Below are 12,078 nucleotides of genomic sequence, written 5' to 3' on the forward strand. Positions count from 1 at the left end.
ACACACACACACACACACATACACACACACGCACACATGTAAAAACATTCCTATAAAGATGATTTTGGGGGTGAATTTTTCAACTATAAAAATAATTTTCTTACCCATATCTGACATTTCAGGCACAGTAACGATGTATGGTCCATCTGTGAATTTGGGAGCATTGTCGTTGATATCTTGCACTTTGATGATGAACTCAGATTCAGGTTCAAGAGGCTTGTTTGTCCGTCTGTCAATCGCCTGTGCATGGAGCACATAGTGTGTCTTCTGCTCTCTGTCTAGGCTCTTCGTTGAGTGAATGTCACCAGTGGTATCATCAATAATGAATATAGTCCCGGCACCTTCTCCCGTCAGGATGTACTTGACAGACCCATCACCTTTGTCAGAATTGGAGTGCAGCTGGAAAACACATGTGGGACAAGTTAGTGTGCAGCTGTGTTCCAACCTCACAGCATGTTCTTCCGAAATTCCCATTCTAGAATTTAACACTTAGTCTATGATTTCCCTTCTCTCCACAGTGTCTCACATATTCTGACCATCACTGCTGTTCTCTACTTGGTAGTAAGATGATATTATATCATGATTTGTCTGAGATTCAGTAATTGGTATAAGAAATCAATAAGTGAATAGAAAAATAAATGAATAGAAAGATAGATCATAGTCAATTTTGTCATTCTATTAAATCAGCAATTCACTAACTAATATAAGGATGAGAAAAACTCACTGTATCAGTTTTCTTCTATAATTGTGAGAATAATGTGGATTTTTATTTATTCTATAACAAATTGGCAGTCTAATGCAACCTCAAAACTAGAAAAGCAATATTCAGTGAATATTGAAATTCAAGGTAAATACTAATTGACACATATATTTGTCACTGAAGTATTAATTTAATAATTTAAAATGGTATCTTTCCTATCATAAGCATATTCCAAATTTAAAAATTCTAGTGATTTTTTTTCTTTAAGGATCATCACAGTGAAACTAACTCAACATGTATTAGTAGTGGAAGTTTTGTGTTGTTTGTGTGTGGTACTAAAGATTAAATCCAGGAAATTCTATATCTGAGCTACATCCTAGTCCTATTTTTATTCTTATTTTGAAACAGTATTATTAAGTTGCTGAAGTTGACAGATAACCTGTGATCCTCCTGTCTCAGTATCCCAAGAAATGATGAAATGTGGGTATTTCCTCCTTTTAGAGTTCTTGTTCAGTGTATCTTAGCAAATGAAAGAATAGAATATAAAAGTTTATTTTATGCTAGGGAAAGATAGATGACAAAGCTGCTCCTCCCCACCCCCAAATGGAGGTGGTTTTCAAAAAAAAAGTGTCCTTGAAATTCTTGGGAATAAGCTTTTAAACCTTCTGAAGGGTTTCTATAGTTTTTTTTTTATTTTTTACTTTTTTATTTTTTCCTTATTTTATTTATTTATTTATTTTTATTTTATTTTGTATTTTTAGTGGAAGTAAATGGTATACATTTAAACTGTACTTGGTGCCCTCTTCCCTGCCTCATTTTCCCTTCCCCCTCCCAACAATGAATACCCAGGGTAACAATGCTATATTCATACTTTTACACATATTTGGAAGTAGCCCCTCATTAATCAAATTCAGCCTTCTTCCTCTCCTAGCTTTCCATTCAAACTCTGCTGAGATTTCCTTTCCATTATCTGGAGTTCCTCTGGTATCCCCAATGGTCCCTAGTTTGGGTATATTAGAGGAAACATATGTCCCTTCTCTTTCTGTGTTTGGCTGATCTCACTTAACATAATGCTCTCCAGAACTTTCCATCTTCTTACAAATGACATGATTTTGTTCCTCTTTATAGCTGAATAGAATTCCATCGTGTGTATTTCCTATAATTTTGCAAACCATTCATCTGTTGATGGAGACCTAGGTTGTTTCCATATTTTGGCTATTATGAATTGTGCTGCTATGAACATAGGTATGCATATGTTGCTGTAGTTCTCTGATTTCAACCCCTTTGGAAAAATACCCAGGAGTGGTATAGCTGGTTCATATGGTGGATCTATTCCCAGTTTTCTAAAGAATCTCCACACAGATCTCCATAGTAGCTGAACTAGCTTGCACTCCCACCAACAGTGTAAAAGAGTTCCTCTTTCCCCACATCCTCACCAGCATTTGTTGCTATTTGATTTCTTTATGACCCCAGTCAGATGGAATCTCAGCATAGTTTTGATTTGCATCTCCCTGATGGCTAATGATGAAGAACATCTTTTCATGAGTCTATTGGCCATTTGTATCTCTTCTTTTGTAAAGTGTCTATTCAATTCAATTGTCCATTTCTTGATTGGGTTGTTTGTTTTGCTAGTGGAGTCTTTTGAGGTCTTTGTATATTCTGGATATTAGCCTCCTATTAGAGTGGTGACTAGTAAAGAGCTTCTCCCATTCTGTAGGCTTCCTCTTTAGGTTCCTGATGGTTTCCTTTGACAAGAAGAAAGTTTTTAGTTTGATGCCATCCCACTTGTTAATTCTTGCTTCAAATTCCTGAGCTTTGGAGGTTTTCTTGAGAAAATTACTGCCTGTGCCTATATGTTGTAGTGTTGAACCAATGCCCTCCTCTCTAATAACTTCACAGTTTCTGGTCTAAGTTCTAAGTCTTTGATCCATCTGGAGTTGATTCCTATGCATGGTGAGAGGTAAGGATTTAATTCCATCTTTCTACAAATGGATAGCCAGTTCCCCCTGCACCATTTGTTGTAAAGGCTGTCTTTTCTCCAGCGTATGAGTTTGGCCCCTTTGTCGAAGATTAATTGACTATAGATGTGTGGATTTGTTTCTGTATCTTCTATTCTAATCCACTGGTCAGTATACCTGTTATTGTGCCAATGCCATACTGTTTTTACTACTATTGCTCTATAGTATAATTTGAAGTCTGAGATTCTGATGCCTCCTGCATGATTTTTACTGCTGAGAATTGCTTTGGCTATTCGGGGTCTTTTCTTTCTCCATATAAAGTTCATGTTTGATTTTTCTAGGTCTGTGAAGAATGCCATTGATATTTTAATGGGAATTGCATTGAATCTATAAATCATTTTTGGCAGAATGGCAATTTTGATGATACTTATTCTGCCTATCTATGAGCAGAGGAGGTCTATCCATCTTACAAGGTCTTCTTTAATTTCTTTTTTGAATGTTTTATAGTTTTTGTTGTTGAGGTCTTTTGCATCTTTGATTAGATTTATTCCTAGGTATTTTATTGGTTTTGAGGTTAGAGTGAATGAAATTGATTGCTTTATTTCTTTCATTGTAGATTCATTGCTGGTGTAAAGAAAAGCCACTGATTTCTTTAGGTTGATTTTGTATCCAGCAACTTTGTTGAATTTGTTAATCAGTTCCAGAAGTATTTTGGTTGAGTTCTTAGTGTCTTAGATAAAATATCATATCACCTGCAAATAAGGATAATTTTAATTCCTCTCTTCCTATTTGAATTCCTTTGATGTCCTTCACTTGTCTTATGGCTGCAGCAAGAGTCTCAAGGACTTTATTGAAAAGGAGCAATGATAGTGGGCATCCTTGTCTTGTTCCTTATTTTAGGGGAAATTCTTGCAGGTTTTCCCAATTCAATATAATGTTGGCTTTGGATTTGTTGTATATTGCCTTAATGATGTTGAGGTATGTTCCTTCTATCCCAATTTTCTGCAGTGTTTTTAACATAAATGGGTGTTGGATTTTGTCGAATCTTTTTTCAGCATTTATTGCTATGATGATGTGATTTTTGTTTTTAGTTCTATTTATGTGGTGAATGACATGTGTTGATTTGCATATGTTGAACCAGCCTTGTTTATCTGGGATGAAGCCAACTTTTCATTTATCTCTATTTCATTAATTTCTGCTCAAATATTAATAATTTCCTGTCTTTTGCTGGCTTTGGGATTAGACTGTTGCTGTCTTTCTAGGTCCTTGAGTTGTGTCAATAGGATCTGAACTCAGTGATTCTGTCCTTCTTATGTGGGCACTCAATGCAATAAACTTTCCTCTTAATACTGCCTTCATAGTGTCCCATAGATTTTGGTAAGTTGTGTCTCTGTTTTCATTTATTTCCATACATTTCTTTTATTTCTTTCTTAATTTCTGTTCTTACCCATTCATTATTCAATAGTGTATCATTCAATCTCCATGTATTTGAATAGTTTCTTTTGCGTCCATGTATTTGAATAGTTTCTTTTGCGTTTCCTGTTGTTGATTTCTACTTTCATTCCATTATTGTCTAAAAAGATGCAAGGAATTATATTATATCTTTTGAACTTGCTGGTGCTTTCTTTGTGTCTTAGGATGTGATCTATTTTGGAGAAGGTTCCACGGGCTGATGAGAAGAATGTGTATTCTGTAGTTCCTAGATGAAACATTCTGTATATCTATTAGGTCCATTTGGTTTATAGTTTTCTTTAGTTCTAATGGGTCTTTATTCATATTTTGCCTTGAAGATTGATTGAGTGGTGTGAGAGGCATATTAAAGTCTCCCAGAATTATTGTATTTGGGTCTATTTGAGATCTGATGTCCTGAAGGGTTTGTTTTACAAATGTGGTTGCACTCATATTTGGGGCATAAACATTTACTATCATTATATCATCTTGGTGTATTGTTCCTTTTAATAAAAGGAAGTGCCCTGATTTGTCTCTTCTGATGTGTTTTAATTTAAAATCTGTTTTGTTGGATATCAGGGTTGCTACCCCTGCCCTTTTTTGTTCTCCAGTAGCATAGTAAATCTTTTTCCATCCTTTTATTTTCAGTCTGTGAATGACTTTGGCTGTTAGGTGAATTTATTGTAAACAGCATATATTTATATTTATATTATGATTTTTGAACCACATTGCCAGTCTATGTCTTTTGATTGGTGAGTTAAGTCCTTTGATATTAAGAGTTATTATTGAAATATTATATTTGTTTTCTGTCATTTTGTGTTCTGTCATATGTTTGGTAGCTTTTTCTTTCTTCTTTGCTTAGAAGCCCCTCTGGTCACTATCCTTTCTTCTCTGGTTCTGAAGTCTGCTTCTTTTTTCTTCTTTATGGTTTATTTCTTTAAGTATTTTCTCTAGTGGTGGCTTTAAAGTCATAATTTTTTTGATATTTTGTTTATCTTAAAACACTTTTGATTCTCTATCAATTTGCATAGTAGTTTTGCTGGATATAGTAGTCTTGGTTGGAAGTTATTTTCTTCCAAGATCTGGATCATGTCATACCAGTCTGTCCTAGCATTCATGACCTGGGTTGTATAGTCTGGGGTGATTCTTATTGTTTTGCCTCTGTATGTCACCCGACCTTTTGTTCTCAGTGCTTTTAAAATCTTTTCCTTGGCCTCTATGTTGGTCATTTTGACTATTATGTTGCGTGGGGAGGTCCTTCTTTGATCTTGTCTTAATGGTGTTCTGTATGTCTACTGAACATGAAGATATATGTCTCCTTCCATGTTTGGGAAATTCTCTGAAATTATTTCTGTGAAGAGATTATGGATGCCCCTGGTCTATACCTCTATCCCTTCTTCAATGCCTCTTATCCATAAGTTAGGACATTTCATGTTGTCCCAAATTTGTTGGATATTTAGGTTTTGTTGCTGTAATGACTTCTGTATATTGTTGACTGAGTTTTTGGTTTTGGATGTACTGTCTTCTAACAGCGGTACTCTACTTTCCATTTCATCTAATCTTCCAGAATTTCTTTGTATTGCTGTCTTCATTTCATTTGTTGACTCTCATTTCATTCCAGACTTCTTTCTGATTTTTTCTTAGTATTTCTAGCTTGTCTTTCTTCTCCTCTAGACTTGTTTTAAATCTGTTCATCATATTGTAGATAAAGATTTGGAACGCCCCTTCTTGCATTTCTTGTAGGTCAGTATTCATGACTTCTTGTAGGTCAGTATTCATGACTTCTCCACTATTCCTGGTTCTCATATTTTAAAGTTCTTAGGCCTATTTTTCTGATGTCTTCCCATCGTTTGTGGGTATTATATTTAGTCCAGTCTTAGTAGTAGGAATTTAGAAAATTCAACTAGTAAGCACTGCTTTTTTGAGTGGTAAGAGTTGGGTGATGGTGGAGTAGCTAGGATGATGGGTTCAGGAGTCAAGTAAGGTAGAGAATATAATTAGGTTGTGGAAGAATTTAAGTATAATACAGTTGTATCAGGTTGAGAATGGGAGGAGTTTAGATAGACTCTTGTATTTATTAGAATATTTAAGTATGGAGATGTGAGAAGACTTGTGTTTTAAAGAGATATAGTTAGGGGACAAAGAGAAAGTTTTGAGGGAAGATAGTATATAGTCTAAATTGAAGACTTTGTAGAAGGAGTGGGGGAAAGGAGCAAGGACAAATGGATAAAGAAACAAAATAAGGTTCAAAGGCTAACTATTATACATCATGTATAAACAACATCGACATAAACAAAAATAGACTGCCAAGAGAGAACAAAAATGGTTAAAGAGAATAAACAGGATAAAAATAAAATAAAATAAAATAAAACAAAATGAACTAACCACAATGTTACATGAAGTTAAAGCACCCAACAAAGAAAACCAAATATAGGTAAAAAAAAAAAAAAAAAAAAAAAAAAACGAAAGATTATCCCCCTAGAAAATCAAAACCCAAAATTAACCCCAAAACCAAAAAGTAAAACAAATGATATAAAACAGCAAAAATAAAATATAAAATATAAAATAATAAAAAATAGTCCTACTACATTACAAATATATGATGTATATGACAAAGTCTCATATTTGCTTGAAGCAACCCCTTGTGCCCTGTACAGGTATCATGCCTTAAGCACCCTTCTGTGACACTGGAGTTGAAGCTGTACCCTTAGTGCACACTGGTGCCCACAGTTATTGCTGTGTCTGGTGGCACTCGCTGTGTGTTCGCTGGGTCCCATGGTTCATGAGTTCACACTGTCACCTGGCAGCCCAGTCAGGGGCTCTGAAGTTCTGGCAGCTCTTCCATATCCCGCTGATTCTCTGCTTGCATGGTTAGCAAGTCTGCTTCTGGGTTTCGGAAGGTCTCGGGGTGCCTCTGCTGGGGCCGCCTCTGGTAGGCAAAAGGTGCCGCTTAGGAGCTCGAGTGAGCTCGCAACTTAAGATATTGGAGCTCTATGGCCACTTTCAGACTCTAGGGACAATCTCAGATTGCCACAGTCCCAAAGCTCTGTTTGGCTGGCGGCCCAGCAGCTGCCTGAATCTGCAGCCCTGTGGCCTCCTGCATCTTCAGCTCACTTTCTGCTTTCTTTGTGTGCTGCGGTGAATCTTGCAGTTCAGAGTTACTGGATTTCTTTCACCGTAGTCTCCAAGTCTATTTTGGGTCATATGCTGAATTTAATTTTCTTTATTAAGACGCTGCGTTCTCAGTAGTTGAACTTAATTTGCTTCAGCTAGTGAGATATGCTGCATCTCTCTGTCACCATTTTCTCCTCCTTTCTTCTTATTGTTAAAACCCCATTACCATGAGCAGAGTATTAGGCTCTTCCTCAAGGGTCTAATTTCTCAAACATTTCATCATTTGTGTTTCTCTCCACTGAGCTTCCTTGGGTGTCTTAGTAAAAGGGAATTTGTTTCAAATCACATCACTCATTGGAGAGAATTCTACATTGAAGGAACTTGTAGCTTCTGCTGGTGTCTAGTAGTCTTTAACTGAAGGGCTGGCAACCAGAAGCCAACACTCACAGCAGTGCACTGTGCCCTCTAGAGAACTGGGCCCTCAGGATAGTAAGGTGACTGTGTTTCTCAGTGAATAACAGCCCAGAGAAGCTGCAGGGACTACAGTGGGCTGAGATCTGGCCATCCATCTCTGAGGTGGTCAGGTTATGACCTACAGAGATAAAGGAAAGGCCCACCATGCACAGGGCACAGTACCCACACAGATTGATAGGGATCACTCTGATATTACACTGGACACTCTCCACCAGTGGAGGTAGGAAGGTGCAGGCCCAGGGCCAGAACTCTATCTGATTTTTATTATTGGTCAGAATTGGGCTTAGGGGGACCAATGACGTTTGCACAGTTTGATCCTTAATTTGAATAATTATTTTTGGGCTGGCCAGGGCCCTGATTCCCCTGCACCCGTCAGTCTCTAACCTTCCTGCTTACCTCCCCCAACCTAACAGAAAGCATGCAGATGGCTGCTTTAATTCCTTCTTTTCCCAGGTCCTCTGCCCTGCCTCATTGAGATGTCAAGCATGTATCACTCTACACTTGGCCAATAGTGGTAAATTTAATCATCAAGTAAATCTTATATTTTAACTAATTGAGATACACTGAAACTTACTTCTAAAGTTAAAATGATCAAATAATAGATCTTTTTAAAGTAAAAATTCATTAAGAAAATGTTTTTTATAAAATCATAACTAGTCCATCATACTGATACATGGTGTAATCCCAATAATTGGGAAGCTGAAATTGGACAATCACAGATTTGAACACAGCTTCAGCAAGTAGGAAGAGTCTCAGCAATTTAGCAAAACCCTATTTCAAAGAAAACAAACAAACAAACAAATAAAAAGGGCTATGGTATAACTTGGAGATAGACTGTTCCTGGCTCCAATATCCTGTACCACAAAAATAAAAACAAAACCTAAAATATTAAGATAATAAAAATTTCTTGTTTTCCGTTTATACCTAAGTGAATGCTTTTACATTTCCTATAATTCCTACTTAAAATTCTATTTTAGTTTATAACATCACACTTCAGTGAAATACTTCCATGGATACCATTGCTATATTTCTAGCTAGGAACAGTATCAGTACTTTGTGAAATCACAAATATATATTTGAAGGATTGTTTCTCCCAAGAGACCTCAGCAGTTATCTTTCTGATGAAATCTTGTGGCCAAGCCACCACAAGTGTTCACCTTTTACTCATTTATGATATTGGAGCCACTGAAAACTATAACCTTATTCACATAGCCCTTCAGTTTTCTTGCCATAGTAAGAAAAAATTTTGGAGGTTTATTTTAAAGTGTCTGAAGTCTTAGGAGACAGTTGAAAAAGATAAAATATAGAAGTCGATAACACAATATAAGGAATAGACTATTCTGGGAAAGTGAAAGCACTTTGTTACATTCAACATGTAGAATCATACAAAAAAAAGTTCCTTTATATATTTTATACACATGAGGGAAATAAACCAGCAAATACAGAAAACATAGATTTTAAAGATTCACTCTTCATTTGTAAATTAACTAGTGAAAAATGATGCACAATGAAGCGAATGAGGACAATCATATGCACGTATGAAATAAGAGAATTCATTTCTTTTTTTTAAGTACCGGGGATTAAACCCAGGGGCATCGTACCTCCATGCTACACCCCCAGCCCTGCTTTTTATTCTTTATTTTGAAACAGAGTCTAAGTTGCAGAGGTACTCAGTAAGTAGCTGAGGCTGGCCACAAACCTTCAATCCTCCTGTATCAGCCTCCCAAGTACTAGGATTACAAGTGTGTGCCACCACACCCAGCTTAATAATTCATTTCTTAGGAATATCATTTTTATTCTAGGTATATTAGTTGTACCTACAATAAAAGATGTGTCATGTATTTAGCAAAGATTTACCACTGTTGTTAGATCAACCTATTTTACTTTCTCCAACTTTCATCTATCCTTGACCAAAGCATAGCAAAGTGAGAAATTTGTTGGCCTAATATTTCTAAATGTTTTGGGAATACTTGTCATTAAATAAACAGAAAGTTAGGCAATTTGGTAATTGTGTGGTTTAATATATATATATATGTATATATATACATATATATATTCTATAAATCTACATTAATAAATATAACCATTCATTACAATTTATGTAATTTGGGGGAAGATGTTTTATGTTTTATAGCAAAACAGTTGTAAAATTTCTTCAGAATATATGTGCCAAAACACACAAAATATATGTATGTTATTGAATACTAGTAGTAAAATTTATACCAGAATATTATTGAAATCAATTCTATGTCAGTTTTCGAAAATAACTTGAGTGTTCAAATGATATAAATGATGAATTTTTAATCTTTTAACTAGGTTGAATTGAAATAATATAATTTCCTTATAACACTAGGGGGAAACCATTACATTAGCATGTAGCCAATTGGTTAATATTTTATATGATTTTTATGAAAACAAATTATGAAGTAGTAAAGTGTTCTTCCCGCCTTTTCCACAAATTTTCTCAAATGTTCAGTGCTGTTTCCAACTAACACTCTGCAACAGAGATGAAGCCTAAGAGAAACATTGCTTATATGGTCTTGTTATATTTAATAAAAAGGTTTAAAGACATTGGAAGAGTGCAGATTTTGCATTAGGTTTCGTAAGATAAGGAATTATGAGTGAATGAATGAATGAACAAGTACGATTAGTAGAAGTAGAAGAAGAAAGATTGAGAGATGGTAAGAAAGTTATTGGATACAAATAAAGAGATTATATAATTAATCACATCAGAAATCTATAACTTTTTATTGTGTGCACCCTTGAGGTACACATCAAAAAGGACTAGAGGTAGACTATTAAAACCAGGAATATCTTTTATATATGATGTAGCAAAAAGTTTGGTAATACCATAGAAAAAGCAGTATTTGGGTCTTCTAACATACAGTGGTAGGAATATATTTTTTAAATCTTAATGTTTTGTAATATTAAGACATTAAAATATTTAACTCTTATAAACCTTAATTTTTTTTTGAAACTAGGGATAGAACCCACGGGCTTTCAACCTCTGAATCTCCCAGATCTATTTTATATTTTATTTGAAAATAAGTTCTTACCAAGTTGCTGAGAGTCTCAATAAGTAGCTGAGGCTGGCCTCAAACCTTTGTTCCTCCTGGCTCAGCTTCCCAAGTTCTGGGATTACAAGAGTGTGCCACCATGCCCAGGAAAACTTAATATTATATGAGAGTAGGTTATACTCTCATACGGAAAGACAGATGTTATACCGTTCTAATGAAGAAAAAACACTTGTGTGTCTGATCACACAGAGAGCGGGGCTAATTGATTACACTTCAGAGGACAGACAAAAATAAATAAAAAATCAGCCACCCATGTTAAACAAAGGAGCACTCCCCTGCCATTCCCTTAATACATTTCTTCTTTCGTAGTGTTAAGTAGTCATGAATGGCACTTACAAAGCTCATGTGACTCATATGAATTTATGCTAGAGAACTGCTTACACACTCTGAACCACATTAGGATCAAGACCTAAAAATTTATCGCCTTCATTCCAATGCACAATTTCTTACTAAGAAAATATTCTATTCCTTGGGGAAGAATAATTTTAAAGGTTAAGGAGATGGTGGCAGAGCCATTAAATTTTAAAGTTGCTTTAAGTTAGTACTTTTAGCTGTGTCACAAAGATAGGTCACTGAGTTAAAATTGTAATATGTTGGACTGTATAATTAATGTACCTTTTTATAAGCAGGATGTTTATATATCCAAGTGAAAGATAGAAATAAAACCACAAAATACTATTTTCGTAATTTCACTGTTATTTTCTCCAATACTTTTTGCATAAAAATGTAGGTGATGCACTGTGAAGAAAATATGAAGATTTGGGAAATTCTTAGTGTTGAAATATAGTATGCATGTTTCATTTCAAAGTGGTATATTTTAAATTAAACATAATCATGGATGACAAAAGTTAATGTATTAAGTAGCTAATGCTAAGAAGAACATCTCAAGTGATAAGTAACTTTGTGACTGAAAACATACCTTGCAAAATATAATAAATGTATTTTAAGTTTTTTATTAACAAATATGTATTAAATTTGTTAAGGTTGGTATTTTTTTTTTCAGTACTGGAGATTGAATTCAGGAGCATTATACCTCCAAGTTATATCTCGGTTTTGTTTTTCATCTTTTATTTTGAGACAGGATCTTATTATGTTTCAGAAGGCCTCTCCAATTAGCTGAGGCTGGATACGAACCTGCAATCCTCCTGTCTCAGCCTCCTATGTACTGACATTACAGGCATCCTGCACCATGCTGGGCTCTAAAGATGGTATTGATAAATTGTTTTGTTCAGTCATAATACTAATGACAATTAATTAAAATATAAATGCAAATAAAAGTATAGATACAAATAAAGTGTTTAACTAA

At 35.0% G+C, this 12,078-nt stretch overlaps 1 protein-coding gene across 3 annotated transcripts in view; it reads right to left on the bottom strand.

Moving 5' to 3' along the window:
* CDH18 (cadherin 18) overlaps window positions 1-12,078 on the bottom strand; it is a gene marked incomplete at both ends in the record, with an annotated part of 341,945 nt that overhangs the window by 245,912 nt on the left and 83,955 nt on the right. For all 3 annotated transcript variants that reach the window (XM_080704748.1, XM_080704750.1, XM_080704749.1), the window contains one exon: window positions 105-399. In XM_080704748.1, coding sequence (XP_080560874.1) covers window positions 105-399 — 295 coding nt within the window. The remainder of the gene's footprint in view (window positions 1-104; window positions 400-12,078) is intronic.

The sequence above is a fragment of the Muscardinus avellanarius genome, assembly GCF_963383645.1.
Source record: "Muscardinus avellanarius genome assembly, chromosome: 1".
Taxonomy (NCBI): domain Eukaryota; kingdom Metazoa; phylum Chordata; class Mammalia; order Rodentia; family Gliridae; genus Muscardinus; species Muscardinus avellanarius.